Here is a 26441-nt window from a genome sequence, read left to right as displayed (position 1 = left end):
TCCTACAAAAATATTGTCATAATATGATTCACCTCGATATATACAAAACTTCCCTACATGCCAAGCATCTAAAGCTATTTTCCCTTGTGTCTTTATAGCAGCAAAATCATAATTATCTACTGAAGTCCTCTTCTGTAACTCCTTTTCTAATTTCGCTTTCATTTGAGCCCTTCTATCATCTGTGCGATCTAAAAAGCTTATTTCTACAGCAGAGACTGAGCAAGTAAGGTTCTCCCTATGAGCATGAGCCGTTTCAAAAGGTTGCATTGGCTCGAAAAAGTCCCTCATAATTTTGTAATCCCAATATCTTGCAGTTTCGCTTAGCTGCGCTATTATAGGAACATAAGCAAAGGTAACATCATAATTCGAGTAAAAATACTGTATGTTAGTTTGACCATAAAACCTAGACATTACTATACTACACGTAATCCCATATGTAAGAGGCATGTGGTGATAAGTCACCCCTTCTTTTACTGATGTCGGTATCTGTGTACACACATAACAATCCTTCGCATCCATAGTCTCAACATACTCTGTTAGCAAGCGATAGAAAACATTATACGAAAGCTCTTTCTTATCATGCAAGAGTCTCTCATCCATTGCTAGCCTTTTCAATGGGGTTAGTTCAGTGACAGTAACAGGAGCAATAGTAGAAGCAGTAATAGTCTCATTCTCACCCTTTCCATGCATTCCAAACACAATTGCCATTATTATTATTACACATGTAATTACCAAGCCTATACACACATATTTACAAAACTTCTTTCTATTGTTTGGCGTCATGATCTGTATAGAATCAGAGAGCTAGAAGCACTTACAAATGAAACTATTTAGCAATTCAGTTACAAAGCTGAACAAGCGCAATGTTCACACCGTCTTCTTCAAAAGGCCAGTCATTTATCGGTTAGCAGCATTTGTCTCAATTCGGCAATAGCTCAGTCTTTATCAGTTTAGCAAATGTCTCATCCGGTTTAACAATGTCTCAGCTGGTTGTTTCTTTCACGTTATTATTGTAGCAAGCAATGTCCATTACTCCTTCAATCGACAGAGTCTATGAAACTTTTCTTTTCTATTGGTATCTCTTCTTCTTCTTCGTTCTCGATGCTTAGAGATACAAACTCATCAGTCCAATCATCATTGACTGCATATGCCCATTCAGGACCGGAATACCTCCTGTTTGGTATTCTTTTCCTTTTCAATTTTGCTTCTCTTTTCGATTCTGCTTCGCTGGTACTTTCCTCTTTTGTCAAGTCTTTTTCTTCACTTGACGATTGATCCACAACAGTCACTTCTTTTCTTTTCTCTTTCACTTTCGGCCTTCCTCCTTCGTTCAAACTTTCTTTACCCTTTTCTTTTATTGGTGAGATACTTAATCTCCTTTTTGCACCGTGTCCGTTTGATGGACCTGCTGTCTTTTCTGTAGAGGCTTGAACTCTTTCGTTCTGTTCTACCTCGTTCTTTCCCTCTGGGGAATCAATCACGTTCTCTTTTCCTTTTTCTGTATCGTCTGCTTCTGGGAAAGCCCTCCTCTGATCAGGCTCTCCTGCTTTTTCACCTTTTTCTAGCCCTTCGTCACCGTTACTTTCTTCAAGCTCTGTATCACTTTCAGCTGCTTCAGGCTTTTTGCTACCCTCAGCTGCTTCAGGCTCTTTGTCACCTGCAGCTTCTTCGTCGCTGTCTGAACTTTCTCCTTGGTCTCCCCCAAGTGAGTTGGTGTCTTCGTTGTCGGAGAATATTTCCTTTTCTCCTTCTTCTGCCTGTTCGCTTTCAGTTCGCTTTTGTTCCGTATCAGCACTCGGCACTGCTTTATCAGGCACTGGTACTTTCAGCGCTTCAACTTCCTCATCTGTGGGACACAGCACCTTCTTTGTGTGACTGGCGTGAATCCAGTTGGGAACCCCCGCACACTTCACAGCGGTAGTTGTCGTCAGGATCACTTGGAAAGGGCCTTTCCAACGGGGTTCCAGACACGACTTTCTCACGTGCTTCTTTACCACGACCCAGTCTCCTGCTTTCAGCGCGTGTCCTGGACCTTGGATCGGTGGCAAGGTGGTCGCTTCCACCTGGTGAGAGAAAGAGCGAACCACGTCAGCCAGTCCTTTGCAGTAGTCTAACACCATATCATCTGTAATATTCAAAAGCATGTTTGCGGGAACTGCAGGAAGTCTCATAGCCCTGCCCATGAGAATTTCATGCGGAGACAATCCAGTCTTTCTATCGGGAGTGTTTCTCATTGACATTAGCACTAAGGGCAATGCGTCAGGCCATTTCAAATTTGTCGATGCACATATTTTTGCCATTCTCGATTTCAGCGTACCATTCATCTGCTCCACCAGTCCTGATGCTTCAGGGCGATAGCTACAGTGCAGCCTTTGCTCAATGTTCAGTGCTTCGCAAAGTAACTTCATCACCTCGTTATTGAAGTGACTTCCCCTATCTGATTCTAAAGAGATCGGGAATCCGAAACGTGGTATCAACTCCCTCAACAATAGCTTGGCAACTGTAAGGCTGTCATTTCTACGTGTAGGATATGCCTCAATCCAGTGACTAAAAATGCACACATTCACCAACACATATTTCAGACCCCCATGCACAGGCATTTCAATGAAGTCCATCTGCATGCGGCTAAAAGGACCGCTTGCCCTCCCAATGTGACTCGCGCTCACAACTGTTCCCTTTCCTGGGTTCATCTGCTGGCAAGTGACACATCGATGGCAAACTGCTTCTGCAGCTTGACGAAATCTGGGGTTAAACCAATCAGTTTTGAACAATCTTATCATGGCATCTCTCCCTAGGTGAGCCTGCCCATGATAGAACCGCGCAAGCTGTGATAAGAGACTATTTGGCAAAACAAATTTTCCCTCATGTGAAACCCATAATTCATCTTGTCTCTTTATGCATTGTGATTTGACCCATGAATCTCTTTCATCCTCCCCGACATTATTCTGTAGTGCTTTCAGTTCCTCTATTGTATCTACAACCTTCAAGGCAAATGCTTCAGCTGGTTCGGGTTCTGGCTCATTTATCGTATTCCAATCATCCCTTAGTAATATACAGTTCAAGGCACAAAATCTTGCGACTTGATCTGCATATGCATTTCCCAGAGACACATAGTCCTGTCCTTTCGTGTGAGCACTGCACTTTACCACTGCAATTTCAGCTGGCACTTGAATGGCATGTAACAATTCCCTTATTCTCTCCCCGTTCTTAACTGGGGATCCTGAAGAGGTCAGGAAACCTCTCTGTGACCATAGTTGTCCAAAGTCATGCACAATCCCAAATCCGTATTGACTATCAGTGTAAATGGTGACTTTCATCAATGCAGACAGTTGACATGCTCTGGTAAGGGCAACAAGTTCTGCTACTTGCGCAGAATAGACTCCTTGGAGCCATCCCGCTTCCAAGACACCTGTCACAGTACATACAGCATATCCTGCTTTCAAAATCCCCATTCCATCTCTTAGACATGAACCATCAACAAAAAGAATTTGGTCATTTTCATCAAGCTTGGTATCCTTGATGTCCGGTCGGGGTTTTGTGCAAAATTCAGTCACCTGAAGGCAGTCATGCTCGACGTCTTCAGCGTTCTCAATTTTGGCATTTTCTCCAGGAAGCAAGGTAGCTGGATTCAACGTAGTGCACCTTTTCAGCTGCACGTTCGGTGAGCCCAGAATTATCGTTTCATACCTTGTGAGTCTTGCTCCAGTCATGTGTTGCGTTCGGGAGCGGGTCAAAAGTATCTCAACTGAGTGAGGGACCATGACTGTTACTGGGTGTCCCATCACTATTCCTTCACTCTGAGTGAGGCTGATACCAACTGCTGCTACGGCGCGCAAACACCCTGGGAGTGCTGCTGCAACCGGATCCAAAGTAGCTGAAAAATACGCTACTGGTCTGTTTACGCCACCATGGGCTTGGGTCAAGACAGACAAAGAACATGCATCACGTTCATGGCAAAACAATGTGAAAGGCTTCGTGTAGTCAGGCATACCTAAAGTTGGAGCCCTGCACATGCATTCCTTTAGTTCAACAAAAGCATCCATCTCGTCTCCTTTCAGCTCAATTTCATCCAAGGCATCTTTCTGGGTCAATTTCAGTAGGGGCTTCGCTAGAGACGAAAAGTTGGGGATCCACTGGCGACAATATCCCACCATTCCCAAAAACTTCCTCACCTCCTTCCTTGTCTTTGGTGGACTCATCTGAAGTATGCTTGTGACTCTTTCCTTCATTATTCTCCGTGACCCTTTCTCTATTTGGTGACCCAAATATTTCACTTTCTTCTGACAGAACTGTAATTTGGAAGGAGACACCTTATGTCCATTCCTTCCCAAATGGTTCAACAGAGCAATGGTATCGGCTGTGCAGCCATTTTCTGTCTTTGATGCAACCAGTAAGTCATCAATGTACTGTACTAGGGTTGACTCAAATGGCAATTCTAATGCCTCCAAATCTTTCTTTAGAATCTGATTGAATATTGACGGTGACTCAGAAAACCCTTGAGGAATTCGACACCAACTGTATACCCTGTCTAGGAATTTGAAACAAAAGAGGAATTGGCTGTCCTCATGAAGAGGCACAGAAAAGAATGCCTGTGACAAATCGATGACTGAGAACCATTCAGCATCGCAAGGGACTTGAAACATTATCACAGCTGGATTCGGTACGACAGGGCAGCACTTTATTATGATGTCATTTATTTTCCTCAAATCCTGTACGAGTCGGACCTTTCCACTTGGCTTTATCAGTCCCATTATTGGTGAATTACATGGACTGCTTAGCACTTCTTTCAGTACCCCCTGCTTTACAAATTCGTCAATGAGTTGGGCAACTTTCATGAGAGTGTCTTGTGGCATGTGGTATTGTGGGGTCTGGGGAAAGATCGCATTGGGTTTTACCATCACTTTTACTGGTTCCACTCCTTTCATCAATCCCACCTCTTTCCCTGTCATGTCCCACACTTCCTTTCCGACTGTCTCCCGTAATTCTGCTGGGATATCTTCTTCAGTTATCATCGGGAAGAGACAAATCAGAGGATACTCTTCGTCGACTGTTTCCATTTCGTCCCCTTCTACACTGTCCTCTTCCTCCCCATCATTGCTCGTTTCTATTGTTATTCCTTCGTTTGAACACATTATCGAACAACCCAATTTACACAATAGGTCTCTTCCTAACAGTGCTATCGGGCTTGAGTCACACACCACAAACTGATGTACCCCTTGATAGTTACCGATGCTGACTGGAACCGGATCTGTTATCGGGTTCGTCAGATGTCTGTTTGCTACTCCCACCACTTGAACTGTCCTCCCTGAGAGAGGCAAATTTGGAACTTCACTGCTCTTAACTGTTGAACGTGTGGCTCCCGTGTCAACCAAAAATGAGACACGATGACCCATTACTCTTCCCTCTACGTACGGACCCCTTTGATCAACTTCCAAGGATGCCGCAAGCACACAATCTCCTTCTTCTCCTGAACTTTCACTCTCCCACACGTTGTTTATTCCACTCTCACTGTGTAATGGGAACTGTTGTACTGTGCCATTTGTACTCATTACCTGACCCGTTACCTGTGGAGGAACCATCACTTGCTGCTGACTCATTGGTGCCAAAGGTATTTGCATTTGCTGATTAGGTACCATAGGTAACTGCTGTTGCATTGGCTGCATCTGCGTCATCTGCACACGAGGCATCTGCATCTGTTGCGGCTGCATCGGTTGTAATCCCTGCAATTGATTTATGGTCTGAAAATTTGGGTTTGGACCTCTCATTTTCGGTCCTCTCATTGTCTGTAATGCATTGACATCATTGTTTTGCTGACCAACACCTACACCTGCACCTGCGCCTACACCTGCACTTACACCTGCACCTTCCTGCACCACCATCGGGCACTCGCGTTTCCAATGTCCGACGATTCCGCACACGTGACACGGCATTACCTTCTTCATTGCCTGCACACCCGTCACAACAGTGTTCAAATCCGGACCATTATTCACAAAACCTCCTCGACCTCTGCCTCTGGCCTGTGGCTGAAACGCCATGTTTCCCTGCAACTGCAACTGCTGTTGCGGTATCTGCTGTTGGAACCCTTGCATCCCTTGCAACCCTTGCAAACCTTGGAAACCTGTTTGAGCTGCCTTAAGCTGCATCGTCATCACCTTCTCTTTCAGTCTTTTCTGTTTCACTTCAATTTCGTCGCTACAGTATTTCGCATAAGTCAAGACCTCATCGATCGGTTTAGACTGCCAACAAATCAAATGCGACTTTATCATTTGGCTTATCTCTGGCCTCAGCCCTTCCACAAATCTGAAGACAAAATGTAGCATGTCCTTCGCCTCTATTGTTTCCGTGCCACTGTAATTTTTGAACGCCTTCAACAATCTTTCATAGTAACTATGAATTGATTCTTTAGTCTCTTGGGCAGTTCGGTCAATCTTCTGCCAATCCACGTTTTTCGCGGGTACCTTCGTTTTCAAATGCTCAATCACCTTATAGTACAAGCTCATCACCATAGGCGATGGTGCACCCGTTTCCCTGTGTCTCTCTGGTTCACTTGTCGGCCAACCTACAGCTCTTTTGCAATCCTCCCACAAATCTGCCGGAACCACAATCTCAAACAGAGTATTCAGGTCTTCCCAGAGACATTTTGCAAGTTTCACAAACCTATCAGTCTGTTGGTACCATTCAATTGGTTTCTCTCTCAGTTTGGGAAAATCGTCCGTAAAGGACTGAATGTCACTTCTGTGCCATGGTACGTGTACTAATTTTCTCCCTGCTGTCTCCCTCATTGGTAACATCGTTACTGTATCACTACTCTGCGGTCTCTTCTCATTGTTCTCTGTAGCACTGTCCCTCCTCTTGTCCTTCCTCTTTACCCATCTGCTTTCCCATTTGTCTAGGCACCTCCACACTTGTGCACTCTGCAGCAATTCTCTAAGTTGGGTCTTCATGCCTGCTGACCTCATGTGTTCAAAATCTGTGGTCCCAAAATCTAACCTGTAGCTCCTGCTCAAGTGTTTCGTCTTGTCTATGTCAACCCCGTTTCTGTCAGCTGCTTCCTGCAAGCCCTTATGTATTTTGTTCACTTCCTTCGTAATCCTGGGACATAGATATCTCAGCTCTTCTTCTGTGTAGGATTCTAACCTGTTCACACCCATAGTCCCTTCCACCAATTCTTGTGCTTCCATGTTCAACCTGACCCTATTCATGTAGTCTTCTCCTTTCCCACTAGCTGGACTTTGTGTGGAATTCAGACTGTTGAACCACTGGGTCAACTGTTGCGCATTCACCCCCATCAGGGTAGCGTTCACATCGACTGCCATCGATGGCTGCGGCAGTTTTTCAGTGTTCGACGTGAGAGGTATTATCAGTGGGGGGCTCGACCTCACCAGTGTGGACTGAGCACATACGGGACTGAACTCCATCAAGGACCCAGACCCAGTTGGCTGAGCCGGTATCGGAGTTATCCCTGGAATGTTTTCTATGCACCTTCTTTCTGTCCCATTCTGCAGCATTGATCCCTGACTATTCAGACCTGAATTAGGCTGACTATACAGAGGTACCACTGGACCTACAGTAATGGGTAACGATATCGCGTCTGGGTTCTGTCCGTTCCCCATGTTCTGTGGCATGTTCATTCCCACACCATGGGTCATCATTGCCGGCATGCCCATCTGGCTTCCCGCCATTTGAACGTGTGCATTTCCTCCCTGCATCTGCTTTTGAGGCATCATAAACTGAGTCGAGTCAGCTTGTGCCATTGTTGGGTTGTAACCATTCTGTACTCCCCTTACGGTTGGATCTATAATCATTCCTGCACTGTTGTCACTACTGTAGTACCCTGGCATCTGCGGCTGATAATTTTCTGCTGGTTTCAACACGGGCACATCTGGATATATTCTCCTAACCTGTGGTATCTGCGGGGTGAGCAATAAACTCGGGTCCTTAGATCCCGATGACGCTCCTGGACTCTGTGTTTCACTGCTTTGTATCGGTGCTGGAGGGGCAGAACTAGTACTTGGACCTTGTCCATTCTCTGCATAAGGCGGTGGACGGTCATTCAGCAATTGCATTATCAACTCCTCATCCTCTAACTCCTCTTCTCTTCTCAACTTTTCCTTGTCTTCTCTATCCTTAGAACACTTTCTGTCCGTCTTACAGGTAGCTTTCTTACCTGTCTCTTCTCCTTCCTTAGTAATTGCTGGGAACAATTTTATCCCCTGCAATACATCTGACCTCCACACCTTTTGTGCATTATCCCACCTAGCATCCGCTAGTGTCTTTTCTACCTTCCTCATCCTGGTCTCGAACTTCTTTTGCTGTTGCTGTCTGGCCATCAGTTCCCAAATTGCAAGAGCCTCAAACTGTGCTGGCCTTGGAGGCACCTTCATGTCGTACATCGTGAATCTCAAATTCTCTAAAATCTTTATATTGAATGTCCCGTATATTGGAAACGCTACGCTCCCATGTTTCTCTGTCAACTTGTGCCATTGCTTTAGCCAAAGGCACGGAGCTACCCCCTTTTCTTCCATTACAATGTAAGCTAGTGTACCTTCGGGCGGCGTCTCCTCTCCTACGTTCGCTTTAATGTAAGACTCGCCCTTCATTGCGCTCCTAAATGCCTTAAAGAATTTCATTTTTCTCGTCTTCTATTCAACCAGGTTTATAACCAATATTTGACTTAAATTCCACAAAACTTTAATCAATAGGTAACTTTAATTGCACAAAATTTGTAATCAATAGGTGACTTTTATTCCCGGAATACTCTTCACCTGCCTTTCCCCTTCCAATCGAGTCCCACGGACTGCGTCCAATCCGTGCGCGACCCTTCTCTTCAACCAACCTATCCCAGCGCGGCTCTTAGTGACGTCACACTCACACACACTGCGGCTGACAAAGCCTCGCGGCTAGTCTTCCTTCACTCACCTCTTTTCGTAACAACTTTTTGCATATATTGCGAGCTACCAAAAAATAAAACAGATCTGTCGGTTTACTACAGGAAGGGTAACACAATCGCTTCAGGACCTTAGGGACTTTTCACCAACCGTGACCACTATTCGATCTCTTTCACCAGCCTCGGCCGCTATTCGGTCTTTCTCAGTCCCCACATTCGCAAGCAAATCTGACCCGCAGACCTACTCTCAACTTGTCAATGATCTGTTCTAGTGCACTTAGAATCTTGTCAAAGCCCGAAGTCGAAGTTTCTTTCACTCCCTAACACACGTACCCGACTTGTTGACCACGCCCGATCAACCTACTAAACCGCCCAGACCACAACATGGATCAACATACTCCGGAGTCTCTTGACCTCGCAGGGCCCGTCTCAACAACAACAACCACGTGGACCTTTTTATGCACAAAGCGCCAGACGCACATGAAGTTCGACGACTTCCCTACTCTCACACTCGGAGCCGCACCTCCGTTATCTCTATGAAGTTCGACGACTTCTCTACTTCTACACTCGGAGTCGCACCTCCGCTATCCTCAAAAGAAAACCCTCGCAACCTTTTCACACACCCTGCGGCAATAAGCTGTGCAAGCGCAAAGCCCTAACTTCACTCATACCATCACTAGTACCGCCAACGCTGTTTCCACACCTCCGTTCTCTCCATTCGCAAGCTCCAAGATCCCGGGAAAGTCGCGGTGGACCTAGCCCATCACCATGTTGTCAATCTGTTTCATCAAGAAAATCAAATTCAACTTCTCAAATGGGTCTCAAAGTGCGTAACCGTTAATTCGACACCATGTACTTTAATAGTACAGGGTCCCAAAAGACGAAACCGTCCTCTGCTACCATCTACTGATAGAGCGGAACGTGGTAACAAATTTACCTGCGTTCGGACGCTCTTTAGGTCGATGAATCTTTTGACTTAGTGGGAACACTCTGTACTCGTAATCGGTCAATCTCATCAAAATCAATAATCAATAACGAACATAAGCAACACCTTGAACAACATAACACTTAACCATTAATCCAGAATACATTTCGGCAAACCCTGACCTTTCAGCCAGGAATAACCACACCAGTTTATTGCGAAGTTAGTGAATTTATTTCCCTATATTAACAAAGCTAGCACAATGTAAATGTGTCTCAACACCAAATGATAAACATATATGAACATTAATAGCTGTCCATAACGTCGAAACAAGTGTAATCTATGAAGCATTTGAATCACAAGGCATTCGATAATAGCAATGCAAAGCACTAATACGATAATCTGTAATGAACTAATTGCGTACATTTAGTCAGCATAACAAGATCTCAATTGCATCGTGCAACACATGGATTCCTCGTCTAACCTCAAATTAGCATCGGCATGTGGGACTTCATGCAAAACAATTTAGCAACATTAATTTAGAAAACTCCTAGCTAGGGACCTTATCAAAATCAGCAGTTGGTTACCTAAAAGAAACACAATGCAATTTTACAATTTCCTTTCATATTTACCAATTACGATCAGCATACAAGGAAGTCTTCGTCTCACAGGTACCGTTCTTCGGTCATCATGGGTACCGTTTCTCGATCAGCATGGGACGGGACAAAGGGGCAGGGGTGAACGGGGCAATTGCCTCACGGCGGCAAGGTAAGACTAATACTTCATGCAAAGGGATCAAATCAAAGTTACAGTCTCTAGGGCAAGAATCATTTAAAGTCTCTTTCTCTCGATTAGAGAAAGCATCAAAGTCTCTCAAAATGGCGTCGCAGCAAAGTGGGCCATAATAGCTACGAAGTCTGCAAAATGGCGGGTATCGAGCTGGTAATGGCTACCTTCTTCTCGTGCACCTGATTTTTATAGACAACAGTTCAAGTCCAGTAGGGTCTCCATTGGTGGGTTCATAGGTTAGCTTCAAATTGACCAATCAAACACGACAGTTCTCAAGCTTTTACTTAAGCATACATTATCCTTGGAGATGGGTACGCAAGTTGCAACATTGTTGTCCAATTAGCTTACTCTCAGAGCCTCCATTGTCCGCACCTGCAAGTCGACCTTGAATTTAAGAGAAAATATGCCAGGCTGGCACCAACTTTAAGATAAGCATGTGAACAGTTTCTGTGGAAAAGTACAGCTTCGAGCTAAAATACACGTTTAATAGCACAGTGGAAAAATACGAGCATCTAAACCGTGAGACCAGGCAACTAGGCCAAAGCCTCTGCTAAAGTAATGCTAAGCTAAAACATTTCAAACAAGAAAATCGTAGCATACGTTTATGATTTTGTCGGATTAGTGCAATTCTAATTCACCACGTTATATAAAGCACGCGTATAAATGATGGCAAACTACTCTGAGGGCACATTTTGTCCCCGTACAATCTTTATTAATTCGGTTAAAGTCACACATGATTATTTCAGCACTACGTTTAAGCGTTAATAAATCAAAACCTTCATTTTCTGCTTCATCACCATCAACAGACAAGAGGAAACATCAAGACTGCTACACCACTTCAGTGTGCAGGATACCAGCCACACCAGTCCTATCAGGAAACTCCGGGCCAGAAGTCGTTTGAGAAGAGAAGATTCAGCTGCTAGGACCGAGGCGATGGTAGAGGTGGATCCAATAAGGGCCACCCTTAAACGGTGACCTATTGGCGATTTCACCCCCAATCACAAAACACCGGTCAGGAAGGATTTGGTTATTCCTTCCTCAGTAGGATGATATAACCTCAGACAAGTGAGTCCAACAACAAGGAATACTGCTTGGACTTCCACATCGAACCACCAACATAGAACAACTTCACTCAGTCAACCTAGAACACCAGTGACTGCTCAGGGAGTACAAGCTGTCCTCTGCAAAGGAACCACCGAACCCACACCAGTAGGGGCAGAGTGTTACTCACTATTTTTCATCCCCAAAATGGCAGGTGCTCTGCTGCCTATGCTATGCCTCGGGCCTCGGGCCTCTACACCACATCCTGTCAACACTTCTGAATGACATTCCTGCAGGCTGTATCTTTGTGCTCCGCCCAAAAGATCATATGGCGACCCTTGGCCTTGAAGGACGCCTTGAAGGATGCCTCCTTCCACATCCCTATTCATCCCGCACATCGCCACTACCTAAGATTTGTGTTAAGTGTTCTATGGTACCCATTCAAGGTGCTGCCCTTTGGAGTTTCAACAGCACCGGGCCTATTCACACACGGTCTAGTGATTGCCGCAGTGCTTCTCTGCCTCAGTGCTTTTTATGTGTTTCCATATGTGGATGATTGGCTGAGCAAAAGCAGCAGCCGACAGCAATGCCTAGTAAACACTCAGGCAGCATTCTGCTTCTACAGAGGTGTTCACAGTGAACACCAAAACCCTGCATCCTGCTCCAAGGAGCGGTGTTGCGATCAGTAACAGGAAAAGCCTATCCAAACCAAGAGAGTATGATGGCTTTACGGTTCATGTTACCTAGATGCATAACTAGACACAAAAGCAAAGAGGTTTTACATCAACTTCCTTGAACTGACAGCTATACAGTCGGCTCTCAGAACATTTTATATGCTTGTTCAAAACAAAACAGTCCTGGAAAAGACAGACCATATGACCACCATGTATTACATTCAGAAAGAAGGGAGGACTCGCTCGCCTCATCTGTTAGCCATAGCACAAAAGATTTTACACTGGACCATTCATAGTCAGATACAACTCCTTGCAGAGCATCTGCTTGCAGTGGAAAATAAGGTTGCAGACCTCATAAGCAGGACATCTCAACAAGTACATGAATTGGAGATGAATCCCCTAGAACTTCACCAATATGACCAACAATGTAGCACACCCACAATCAGTTTGTCACTACCATGTTTTATACTGGCAGAACGTAGCATACTTGTAATCCAAAACAGCTGTTTTGTCACTGTTGCTAAATCTAACTTGTAAATCCCATTTCCTAGTTGGGTTTAGTGAGGCGGAAAGTCAACTGAATATACAAGTCTGCTGTGCAAGGTAAAATGACTTTTAAATTCAGTGCTGATGGCATACTCCACCAATGGCACACTTTCTTAGGTAATATACCATTAGCAGACAAATGCTTGGTCAACATTGCACAATTTCACTAAACATTATTGTCTGAATATTCAAGCCGACAGGAGGCTCAAGTTGGCCAAACTGTCCACATCTACCTCATCTTCTTGCTAGCCACCGCTTACTGAGGGTGCATTGCTTTATAATGTAAGCAGAGTATATGATCTACAAATGGAAAATATAATTTACCCTGTAACTATTGGTTTGTAGCTTGTAGTGCTGTATATTCACATGTACCCTGCCTCCTCGCTGGAAACAAGCCTGTGCACGAGGTGATGTTTTCACTTGCACAATGCATTTGTACACAATGACTTTCTGCTTCGCTAACTCCACTTACTATGTTCACCCTTGTGGTGGGAAAAACACAATCTGAGATAGGGTCTTTGCTCTGATGCACTGTGGTGTTGAAGAAGGAAAACAACATGCAAAAGTCTGGGTGCCAATACTAGATTGCAGGAGTGTTCAAAGTATGTCAATCTAAAACAGTAGAGGTTACAAACTGATAGTTACATAGTAAGTTACAGTTTCCTTTCTTTATGACCTATTTTTCTCTTTAGTTTTCTTTTAGAAATTGTTTATTTCCTTCCCTTGATGCCCTGGGTTGTTATTTTCCACATTTCTAAACCTTTTCTTTGTAAAGGGAATATTCATTTATTGGATTTATTTTCTCTTCTGGTGAGGTTTTTATGATGCCAGGTATATTTTCTTCATAGAGTGAAGAAATGTGCAGATATGATAAAGACCATATTTGCATTGGTTGTTTTCAATTAGCCATACTACTGTGAGTATTGTTTGATTAGTTTCTCTGAGATATTTGCCGGATGTGGTAGAAGGGAGATGGAAAGCATGGCTGGATCAGCAGATGGTTTCTTGAGCAGGGGCATGACTGATGCTTGTTTCTATGTGTGAATGTGTCTGAGTCGATGGAGGCATTGAGGATGGGTGTTAGTGCTTCGCTGAATGGTAAGAGTCCTTTGGTGGAGACTTATAGTTGAGGTTCGAAGTTTCTGTATATATAGGTAATTTGTTTTACAGAAGAATGCAGAGAGTTTGTTGCCAAGGTCCTGTGAGGGGAAGATGTTGCTAGAGGTGGCAGGAGGCCCAGTGAAGTATTTGATGATTGTGAAGATTTCCTTGCTGCTATTAGTGCTGGTATTGATGCAATCTGCAAGACCTGTGCATATAGTGTTCTGTATCTGCTGGTGGTAGCGTCCTAGGGCTGATTTGAAGATGTCTTTATTTGCAATGTCTTGACTTGTTCTCCATTTGCACTCCAGTTGCTTGCAGTGACGTTTCATCACCCTGTGTTCCTCTGTGTACCATCTGGCCTGGTCAGGCTCTTGCCATTGGGTTGCGCTTAAGAGGTGCCAAGGTTTCAGTGCATGCGGTGATCCACTTGTTGAGGTTTCTGATAGGTTTCAGAAAGTTGCTGGTGTTCTCGGGCCAATGTGTGGAGAGGGCAGAAGCCCACTCCTCTTCTGAGTAGGTTTTTCCAGCTGCCGAAGGCTGTTCGGGCCATTTGTGATCATGCAAGATGGGTATGCTGAAACAGATGAGGGTGGGTGTGGTTTATCCAGGTCATAGTTGCTGGCTTGTTGACTGTGATTTTGCTGATTGAAGAAAAACTCTGATCCTATAGGTGTCTGGCAGTGTGGCTGTGTTTGGTATCAAACTGGTTGAGGCCAAGGTATCTGAGGTTTTCTAGAAAGGCCATCAAGTTTGTGTCGGTGCGGTATTCTAGGTGAAACGTTAAGGTCTCAGAGGAGGATGAAACTACTGGCATTGATGATGTGGGGTGCAACAAAGTCTGTGATGTTGTTGGCGAAATTGGCATAGGTCCTGGTGGTCTCTAAACCAGGACTTCACCCAGGGAGAAACTGGCTGTGATGCGTATCTTGAATGTGAGGTGTTCCATGTAGCTGGTGTGAGTGTCTGTGTAGTTTGTGGCATCTTGTTCTGTTTACAAAAATGCAGCCAACGCGTTTTACCCTATCATGGGCTTCCTGAGAGCATATTCTTAGGTAACTGCATCAAGACCCAAGTGACAACATGAATCCCTACGAGACCAGCCAATGTCCAAGGTATACTTATTCATGGTAACAAGTTTCAGGGAGAAAAGGCAATTAAGTTCACAAAAATGATTGAATATGTATCGAACTCAGATGTCCGGTAGTCCAGGCCATGATCGGCAAATACAACCACATTCAAAGTCAAAAAGTGTAATGATAGTCAATTGGTATTGGGTACTACAGGTGGTGCAGTGAAAGGTTCCCTGGCTGCCAATATTTGTTTGGCACCTTTGAATATGATGCCAACTCCACCTCCAGGTTTGTGTTGACTATGTTACATAACAATCATCTAGCCAATGAGGATGGCTGTAGTGATGTCCAGTGCAGAGGTTGGGTTTTTTCACGTTTCTGTGAGAAAGAGCAGGTCTGAAGCAGGGTTGTGCAGTATGTCCCATATCTCCATGGCGTGTCTGGTGGGCCAGCAGACATTGAGGATCATGCATGCAAGTGTGAAGTGTTTGGGTGATGTTTGGTCTGTGTGAGTGGGTGACTGGTTTGTATGCGTGCGTGGCGTGATGGATGTAGGAGAGTGCATGAGAACTTGCACAAGGTACATGTGGATGCTCCTTTTGTTTGGTTTGGTTTGGTTTGGTGTGGTGTGGAGTGGTAGCAGTGCAGGGAGCTGTGGCCGGAGTTAAGCATGTGCAGCAGGGTATCGTTGGATAGGGAAAATCAGCAGTGTGTCGCTGTGCAGAGGGAGAACCAGGATTCCTGGTGCTGGGAGTGGTCCTTGCGCTGATGGCCACAAACAAGCTTGGCTTTAGAGCCAGTGGTGCACACATTGCACGTTCACTCTGCAGCCACCATCAAATAAGTCCTGGGAGGAGAGCGGAGTGCAGGGATCTGTGGGCGGAAAACCTGTGATTTTGCTTCCTGTGCAGATGGATGATAGGAAATCCAGTGATGTCACTTACTGTGCAATGGGCACCTGCACTGGAGGTGTTCCCGCTCCAGTGCAATTCGCCATCTACTACTTTAATGGGAAAATCAGTATCTTGGCCACAGTCCAAAAAGGCATACTGAAGGGTGTGGTCAAGGATGTGACATTTTTCAAACAATTCCTGTGAGGGGGATGCAAAAAATGTAATTAGTATGTTATTTTGTATGTGGAAATTGTATGCTATTTTGGTAAGTCACAACATTTTGAAAGCATGTCTAATACAAAAAAAAATAGCCCTTGCCATAAGTCTCTTAATGCTAGGTGAGTCGCGAAAGCTTGTTTGAAAAATTCGGCCATGGTTCTACAAAGTGTGGGAAGCACTGCTCTAGCCATATATGAAAGCCTACCTTCTGAAGGGTAGTTAGTGATATACGATCAAATACGTTTTTTTAACTGGCCTCCGTGATCCCGCAAAATCAGTGTTTTCTAAATGTGAGAAAATAGGGCTGATTGCAGAGACCCCCTAACTTTGTGCCCCCATTTTTCACTTTTTGCTGGTGTTTTCCTGACTCTGATGGTGTCCTGAGCCTGGGTACTGCTAACCAGTCCCAGGGAATGTGCTCTGTATAAAATAAGTATGGAAATTAGGATAATTATTTTTGGCTAAGTCAGCCTACTTATAAGTCCCTAGTATATGGTAGGGCATGTATGTTTAGGGACCCCAGCATAGGTGGTGCACCCATAGGTGCACTGCTGAGGTGCCCAGTGACATTTTAAAGGCAGGGTGGCCTTGCTGGCTGATTTTAAATTAAAGTTACATGCAAATTCGATTTTGGAATTAAAAGTAGTTCCAAAGTCTTAAACTACCTTATTTTTACAAATGTCACCCCTAAGATGTGCCATATGTGCCCCTGGGGTTTGGTGCCATGTAACTATAAGCAGGGACCTTATAAAAATAGTTTTATAAGCCCTGGTGAGGTAAAACAGCCAAATTCGTTTTCCCCTCATTGTAGTGAATGGCCTCCATAGGCTAGAATGGGGAGACTCTGTTAATAAAGTCCCCTTAAGTGACCGATAAATAAAGTTTGGTATCAAATTAATTGTCATATAAATCCCACAACTTACAATTGTTGGATTTAATATAACTTGTTCGGGTAGAGTTTTAAACTTTACCTAAAACGTTGCCAACTTCAGCCCTGTAGTGCTTTGCTCTGATTGGACAGCCTCTGGCAACCTGGCCAGGTTGCCTTGATGAGGTGTGAAGTAGCCTGGGCTCAGCACAACGGAATGTGCCTGGGGGAGAAGTACTTCCCTCAGCAGATGGAAAAGCAGGAAGGGGGAGGGCTGCCAAACTGGTCTTCAAAGGCAGAGAAGAACATTCGGAGTAGCCTAGCACATCCCTCACTACCTGCAATCCCAGACAATTAGGTGCCCCCTGATTCGATTAGGAGAGGTCAGAAGAAGGGTGTGTTTGAGATTTTTAGCCACACCAGTGGGTGGGCTCAGCTAGATGTAACATCGAAAAATAAGTTTCAGCCATGATGGATTTTTGAGGAATGTGGCTCTCTGGGATTGAGTTTTGCCACACTTCCCAGGAAGTGGTCACACAGGAGGGAAGGACCCTGCACCTGATTGGAGAACCAGGACCCCCCTGTTTTTCACGCAGGAGCAAGGATAATTATGGCAGAGCTGCACCAACCCCTCAGATCCCTACCAGGAAGAACTACAGAAGAAGGACTGCCATGATGGACCCCTGACCTGCACCTGGACACTGCACTCTAGAGGACTGCACCAGCTGCACACTTGGGCTTCACCACAAGAAGGATTTTGCCTGGCTTCAACTGGTTCAAGGAGGAACTCCCCATTTGCTACAGGTGAAAAATGCTAACTAGAACCCCCTGCACCAACTGCTGAAGAAACGGACCACTCTCCAGTGGCCGTTTTAGAGTTTGTGCCAGGTGCATTCTGGGAGTTGTAGTCTGCACCCTCAAGGAGCCTCTCAGAGCTTCTGGAACCTTGGGGTGAGCTGTGGACCTTAAAAGAACATCTGGAAGAAGATCTAGAAGTTTGGAGAACTTTTGGAAAAAAGCTCCATAAAGGGACTCACCCGCCGCGGCAACTCTAGCCGGCTTTCCTCAACTGCGACCTGGCCCGACTTGAAGGTTTGTCCTGGTGAAGAAAATCTCCAAAAAATTGACTAAGTCCAAACCTAGAAAATTGACCGGGATCCCCAGGCAGTGTATCCGGAGAGGGCTCCATGGACGTCAGATCAAGATTCAGGTTTGCCCCGGTCAAAGGATTTTCATGTCAAAAAAACGACTAAGTTTGAAGGTAAAAATCTCCACCGAAGGCTCCTGCGACGCATATCCAAGGAAGAGTTCCAGGAGGTCAGATTGAACTGGCAACGTGGTCCTGCTGAAGAAAATCTCCAGAAAAACAACTAAGTCCCAAGGTAAACTTTTGACCGAGGCAGAGCTCCATCGCGGTCGGCCTCAAACTTTGACTTTGCCCCGGTCGAGGTGTGACCAGATTGGCGCTATTCCTTTCTATTATCAGTTCCATTACCCAAAAAAGTAAACTCCAAGCTCAAACAATCAAAGGAACAGATGGTTGACCAAAGCAGGTAGGTGTACCACCAACGGCATAGGATGTCTTGAGCAATGACAGACTTTCTGCACTGATGACAATTACATACTCACCTGTTTAGGTTATTTCTGCCTTACATGTAGACCTCTCAAAATTGCATTGAAGGTTGACCATCATTCTAATGTCACAGTTTGTTCAACTGGACGGTACTGAGTAGTGGTTGCTTTAGAAAACATTTGAGGTGACATTTTGGTGTTTGACTGGATCCCTATCCATGATTGCCAATAGAATTGCTGAACTTGACTGCCTGACTCCTGAGGATCTCCAGTACAAGTATGCATGTTTGCTGCAGACTGCACAGATTTTCTAAAAAATAAAAAATAAAAGCTATGCATCCAGGTTTTCAAATACCTTCAAGAGTTTCTACTTTTGTGGTGCCTAGAAAAGGACATTGATTCAACGGTGTGACAAAAACAGACACATCTTCTGTGTATCCTATATTTACTAAAATCTGTCTTAAATCGGTCTTCCATGTTAACCATACCCCTCAGATTTTTTCAACATTCCAGTGGTCAGCATTTTTTGGATCACTGGAATAGTGACAAAAAGGTCTGATACGCAGGATCTGAGAAAAGCTTCCACTTTAACAAAACTATCAGAACGTTCAAGTAACCTTTCCATACAGATTTGGCCAGTTCTAAACTATTTATAGCAAGATGCATAGCATCACGTTTCACTACATCCTGTCCAAAGTCTAACAGACCCCTCCTGGAAATGCTTATGGCATTTTGCACAAGGGACAAGGAAGCCAATACTATCACCAAATGAAGTATGGTCTCTGAAATTTGTAAAGCAGCCAGTTGAAGATCAGTACACACCTTTAGCAGGCACCGTTGCTTAGACACAGACTCCAGAATTAACACACAAGTAGCCCAGCCGTTTCAGAAGAACATATTTGGTTTAACATTTCTTTACCTCCTGATCTGAGCAATGAGCTTGATATTATTTTCATTGTTGTGAATATTAAAGATGCCTCCATGATGGAGAATGAATGGTTACTATCAGTTATGTCTTCATTATTTCACAAAGGATGATCCCGCCTCCACCAGTGAAGTTTGGTGACAGAACTGCATAATAGTGATCAAGATCTTTTCTCCGCCTCTAAAATGACTACCACAGTGCTGCACTCCACGGTGTACTCTGCTTCCTTAAAATGAGTTTTAAATGTTTCTCTAGTGAAGCTGCTATTTATCAGCCCTGTCTTTGTTTTTGGAATGTTATGTATAAGTATTAAAGCCAGATTGTCAGATTTTTTTTTTCCTGCTGAAGCTTAGCTTTTGATTTGTGCGGGAATTGTTTAAACACAGAAAATGTTGCCTTCCTCCTTGTAAATGTATTTTTGGAACAACAACTGCAGAAATATTTAGTGGCGTGTATTTAATGTAGGTAGCAATGATGGGGGTGGTGAGGGGCAATTTACTACCTTACTTTTATATTTATGAGAAGTCGGTTTACTGGTTCTGACCAAAGCGTTTTTTAAGAGACATCGACCACTGTCACAAACATATGCTTCTTCTCTCCCTCCATTGTGTCTTTGTTCTTCTCCCTCTGGTCCTGGTTAAGGTATCCCTTCCTCTCTTTATTTCTCTTATTTCCTCCCTTCTCTGTGCCCTTCAGTCCTTTTGTCTTGATTCACACTTTTCTAAAGCTGCCTTTCGCCAACACTCGCTCACTCCTGGTGCGCTACCTTGCAGGTATTTACATCTTGGACCGGCGGTTCCGGGGTCTGGATGACTCCTGCACCCAGCTTACCTCTTTCCTGTACAGCTTTTGCCAGCAGACGAGACGGCAACGTATCATCCAGCGCAACCGAACTGAGCGTCTGTCAGACCTGCTGGACTGGAAGTACCTGGGACGGGTAAGAGTGGGAAACTGCTGGCGGGAGTGTGAGAGATGTGTAAGGAAGGTAGACTGTGCAGTATGTGCAGGAGCAGGTGAGGTAAAGACACTATGAACCAGATGTACGAAGCCTGTTTGCATTTCTTAACTGTCTAATGTACAAAGCCCTTTCAGGAATCGCAAAATGCGATTTCTACCCTTTTGAAATCGCAATTTGCGATTCCCAGAATAGGAAATGCAAATGGGGACTTCCTATTCTGATGTACCATGTGTTTCCAAAATGCGATATGGGCATTTTGGAGATGCACTTACCACCGACTTGAACTCGTGGTAACCAGGTGCAATTTAAAATAAACACCCCAAGGTGTTTTTTTATTTTATTGCAATAGGCATATGTGTGCTCTACCGGTGCACCCCTATTTTTGGGGAGCACCAAGTGGGGTCTTTTGCCCATTGCCATCCCTGGTTTTGCATTTCCTATATAGCAATTTCTTAGTAAGAAATCGCTATATAGGAAATGCAAAACTGGCCAATTGACTCAAATGCAATGGGACTTCTTAATACTGATTTCCTAATAGTGATTCCTACTTTTTGCATTTCTTAAATAGCGATTTCTATGAAGTTGCTATTTAAGAAATGCAAAACTTCCTTTTCGTACATCTGGCCCTATATGTTGAGTGTCATGGTCTGTGCAATTGATGGCGACAGCAGTCAGAATGTGAACTGGCAACTGAACAAAGGAGACTGTTAAGGGGTGGGACTCTGAGCCGAGTGTGCCCGGATAAGTAATGGAGGAACACTGAGCATGCGTATAAGCTGGGCCATTAAGAGAGAGGGAAACTGCAGGGTGAACAAGTTCATCAAACTGGTGAGTGAATTGCATTTGCACGTAGATTTGTAAACAAGACTGCAGTGTTGGGATGACTAAAATAACTTTCGGGAAATGTAGAAGAATTGATAAGAAAGTAACATTCTATGGGAAATGTGAAGGAATTGATAAAGGAGAGCTGCATTCTACAGTTGAAGGGAAATGATGATTGGGGGGACACTTCTATGGGGGAGTGGACAGGTGTGAGACACAACACGAAGCAGACTGAGAATGGCAGACTTCAAGTAGCACCTGGGGAAGGTAAAGGAATAAGACGGCAAGAAACGCAGTGGAAGAGACCTTGTTGTAAGCCTTATGAAAAACATGCCTGGAAAAGGATGGTTATTCGATTTTTAGGAAGTCAAACATTTTTAAAGATTGTGCCAAGGACCTTGTTCTGGAGTACAGGGATTTTGGTCCGGTCCTGTACAGAGATATCAATGGATTTTATGTGGTCTGGAATGGATCGACAAGAGATTAATGGTGGAGTTGTATTGGGAAGGGAACAGACAGGCATGTCAAGGGACGTTTCAGAGGGTATTACACCAGCGGTTTCATGGGCAGTACAAAGGCATTTATATGTTAAAGTGAGTTCTGATATGTCGCTGTCTGCTCCTGTCTTACAGTATTATATGTATGCTCGACACATGGCACTCGCCAAAGCGTTCCCGGACAACTTCACCTATGAGCCCCATGAACCCACCGCAGTAAGTACTGCACTCCTCTCCTCTCTGCACTTTTGCCTCCTATTGCAGAACCTTGAAGCTAGACTTGTCTTAACTTGTGAGAAGTATCTGTACTTCTTGAATTGCTGTGACATGAATGCCTCAAAAACTCTGTCTTCTGAATGTCATAAACATGTGGTCTTCTGTTTGCACCAGGAATGAAAGGGCAGCTGGGTAATGTCAGTAAACTTGTTCCCAGAAGTTTCATTGCAGTGAGGCAGTCACCTTCATGTTTTGGGATGTTGTCTCCTCTGGTTGGTGGCAGGAACTTGTTTGATTGCTTTGTAGTTTTTCACTGGCTGCTGTAAACACAGCAACAGGTTTCTTTGAACTTATTCTTTGTTTACAGACCTTAACCCACCATGTCTTCATGTGCAATAAAATGTTTGACGCATGTGCGTGCACGTTGGCGTGGATAATAAATCATGCCTCTATGAAAACTGTTGGGCAGTGGCCTACATGCTTTAAGAACCAAGACTTAGCAGTTCAAAAAAGCATCCTCAATATTGAGCTATCCTTACTTTCCATGGCCATAACTCTCTAAAAACACAACTGTCCTGATGACCTTCAAGGTTTATTTCTCAGTGATACATTGTGACTTTGTTGATGTGTTTTAAAGGTACGCAACCTAGTACCATTTGATAGAGTAGCTAATGTCACCTGCTGATGTTGCCAGACAGCAAAGTGTGCTTGAGTCCAGATTTTGGTTGCACTGGTTAGGATGCTAATTTACTGGTTCACTTTTTATTGTTAATATGGATGGGGTTGCACATGGTCACTGGGAACCTATTTCTTGTGTGTTTCAGGCCCAAGGATTCCGGTACCCACGTCCTGCCTCAGTCCCACCATCCCCATCACTCTCCCGCCACTCCAGCCCACACCACAGCGAAACAGAAGAGGATGATGAGCGCTACGACGAAGAGGAGGAGGCTGAAAAGGACCGTCAGAACATCAAGCCTCCAGCCATGGCCGTGGTAGGGCCTGTCCCTGAGTGGAGGAAACGTTCCAAGAAGGGATCTGTTGACACCAGCAATGCCAGCACCTCAAGTAACGCCAGCAATGCCAGCACACCCACCAATCCCAGCAGCCCAAGTGAGCTAAGCAGTCCCAGCAGCTCAATTCTAGAAGAGAGAAACTAGATGCGTCCATCCTCTTGTTCATCCTATGGGGCTTGCAAACGGTTGTTATGGAGAACCACATTGGAACAGAAACTAAGTGGCATTAATGGAAGTTCCCTCCAGTAGACTCTTGCAGGGCATTTGTGGAGCCAGTGATGAGAGGAATTTTTTTGCCAGTGTTGCTTTCTTTGTTCCCATCCAATTGGCACACTGCTCCTGAACTTTACTTCACCCTTTTCGGTTCTGGTCCTTCTTATGTATTCATACGTTCTTGCTGCAGCTTTCGTTCAAGCCACTCAGTATCTGAAGGTGTTCAAAATCAGTTCAGAATACATCATGGATTCACAGTTTTAGGACACAATCATTTAAATTTAGACTATGCAGATCTTAGGTCCATTGCATGCTCATGCCTAGAACATGTTCCTCTTTCCGTAATGCTACCTAAGTGTGGAATGTAGGTTTACTCAAACTCAGATGTGATCAAAGTCACGTTGAGTGTATGAAACATGGATCATGTCAAAGTATTGATGTGTTTTGCAAATCAGACTATGGTTAGGGTTTACGTTGGTTTACTGAAGCACAGAAGAATCTGAAAATGATCTAGGGTAAGCCGAGCTCAGAAGATGGTAAATCTCCACCGCTTGCCAGAGTCAATAATGTTATGAGAGTACTGGAAAGTAGGTCATAAAGGTGGTTCTGAATCTAGATGTGCAGTGTCTAACAAGTGTTCAATGTAGTAGTGTCAAGAATCGAAAACCAGGCACTTGCCCAGAACTCTGCCACGCAAGTCTGTTGAGTTTTAGCGCTGGTTGGTCTACATGAATCTTGAATTTGAAATGATTTTCGAACGCGCTTTGAGGGACATCCTAAAGCAAACATGCACAGAATGGCATTAGACTTGTTGTATGAGATTACTGGTTTGTGGTTTGGACTAGCAGAGGAGCGTTGTACCTAGCAGGTGGCGGGCCACCTAAAATGCAAATCACAGTGTATTCTTTAGTGACCATGGCTTCAGTCCTCACGCTGGAAGCAAATATTAGGACCTGTTGAAGTAGGGCTCCATCAGAGGAAGCAGTGTTCCTGGCATGTTTTGGACAACTACTGGTCCTGTTTATGCATGTTGTAAGTGGGCCTGTATTGCAGTGTCTTCATCCACGTTAGACCAAGTGAAGGCAAGACATCAGCCAGTGAATTCAGGATCCGTTCACAGGACATTGATGAGCCTCTTTAAAAGCAGGTGACTTTTTCATGTACAGTCTTGGCCAGCATGAAGAACATTTGGTTCTGGTGTATTTGTGCCGTAACGTAGCATCTTGCAGATTTCCTGCGTCTCTCCAGCAGAAGGAGGTGTAGCAAGTAGTGCAGAAATGCTGCATGCCGGTAATGCTGTGATCTCTGAGCAAAGTTACTTTAGAGGATAGTTCGGTGGAGGTCAAAGGAAACCTTCTAGCTTCTCCTATAACCTGGCTGCAAAGAAAATTATTATGGTGCAGCTTGTGTCCTCTCGCAGCAACAGCCTGTCGTTACGTGCTGGCTATTAGGGATTGTTATATGCCCCTTGGTTGTCAGTGCCCCTTTGCCATGTACACTCAGACTGCGGAGTCTGCCGATCCGCAGTTATTGTCGAGGCTGGTTCAAGGACACTGGTCTAAGTGACCACATAGTCCCTGTTCCTCCAAGGATAGAGGTGCTGTCTCCGTCTTGAAATTGTCAGAACGTATTTCATAATAACATAAGTCTTTGTGGGAGTGGCATGAATTTATTATGTACAATGCACCTCTTTTTCATTTTTCTCTGAGGAGCACGCGTGTCCCATCTTACAGACCTGTTTGAAAACAATTTGTTCCATGAGATGAAAGGATTGAGATGTGTCTGGGTCATGTTCACTTCTCTAGTAATGCTACCTCAGAGCTATTGACTTTCTTTCTACGTAACCTTTTGACTGCCAGCGTTTCACATTATTATTGAATCTGTGGCTCCCTTGCCTTTCTTGTTCTCTGGTAATCGTGCAAACCGACTACAGAGCCCCTTATGTTAAAGGCCTGTTAAGGATCCTTTTGCCCCCACAATGTGGGGATCGGTTTGTTGTCTGTGTAGATGTCCACTATCAATCCGGACTATCCCCCCTTTTACACCTATTGCTAATGTGGATGGTGCATTCAGTTGCGATCATGAATGTATGACCGAGTTGAACCCTATGATCTACCCTTCTTGGATCCTATTGCCACTGAGCAGCTTCACTGATACCCCAGGGCAGCAGGGCATGGGTGGTTATCATTGAGAACATTAGGAAGGGTGTTTTCCGAATAAGGGGTTTTGCAGCTATTAACACTGAACAATCCAACATTTATGACGTTATCACTGATTTGTGTGACTTTTAACCAGTAGCTATAACTGTGAACACCACATTTTGTGATACCTCATTGTAGTCTTTCTTTCAAATGCGCTTCCAACCCTTTCCTTTAAAAGGTACCGATGGTCTTCCACAGTGCCCGGTCCCTGTGCCACAGAGATCCTGCAGCGCTCGTGTACATCTTTGCTATAAGGTGTGCTCATATCCTTTGGTGTGTTCTGTGTATTATGTCACTGTGTGCAGATGTTGATGTAAGAAAAGAAGAGAAACCTGTACATTATCTGAGGTCGTTGGGGAAAGGGAAGAGAGAAAAAAAAGAGTATTTAAGAATATAAAAATAAATTTTAAGATTTCAAAACACACTGCTCTATGTGGTCATCTGTCTAACCAAAGCCCATTATGGCACTTTTTTTTTTTTTAAGCATGAACACAGACTCCAAAAAGAAGCTCTTGGTGCTAGAGATAAGAATAGAATTGGTGAGACACATAGCAGTATTATGAACAGGAGCTAGTTTTCAAACTTCTTGTACTAAGGCTTGTTTGTGTCATGTGTAGCTATAGACCTGCATGTTCTGCACACTCCTACCGACTAGTGCTGGGCCCGGACATGTGCAACTTGTTAGGTCGAACATAGCAGTGCCAAGTGCTGCTTTTCCGACGAGTTATTATCATCTATTTGGTCTTTTAGCCGCACCCACCTCATGCCCATCATTATCGCTCATTCATGGGCTTGCCCTTCAAAAATCCTTTGTTATCATTGATAAATGCTTTACGTTTGTCCCTCCTTGGGGCCCGCCTAAGACACTGACCCTGTTACATGGCTGATTGTACTTTTGCCGATACATCCGACTGTGTGCGAATTTCCTTTTCCTTTTGTGTGTCTCCTTCACACTCATTGCGTGGGGTTCGAATCGGCTCGCTTATGTAAAACTATTACTTTTCATTTTCA

The 26441-nt window shown here is 44.4% G+C and overlaps 1 protein-coding gene across 1 annotated transcript in view; it reads left to right on the top strand.

Moving 5' to 3' along the window:
• GYS1 (glycogen synthase 1) overlaps positions 1–25852 on the top strand; it is a 125456-nt gene extending 99604 nt beyond the window's left edge. Inside the window, exons 14-16 of the mRNA XM_069200857.1 lie at positions 20284–20447; positions 21923–22003; positions 22828–25852. Of these exons, the coding sequence (XP_069056958.1) occupies positions 20284–20447; positions 21923–22003; positions 22828–23160 (578 nt within the window). The 3' untranslated portion in view covers positions 23161–25852. The remainder of the gene's footprint in view (positions 1–20283; positions 20448–21922; positions 22004–22827) is intronic.
• Positions 25853–26441: the final 589 nt, after the last annotated feature.

Source organism: Pleurodeles waltl, chromosome 7 (genome assembly GCF_031143425.1).
Source record: "Pleurodeles waltl isolate 20211129_DDA chromosome 7, aPleWal1.hap1.20221129, whole genome shotgun sequence".
In the NCBI taxonomy this organism is placed as follows: domain Eukaryota; kingdom Metazoa; phylum Chordata; class Amphibia; order Caudata; family Salamandridae; genus Pleurodeles; species Pleurodeles waltl.
The sequence above is the reverse complement of the archived record's forward strand: the minus strand, read 5'-3'. Positions and strand labels throughout refer to the sequence as shown.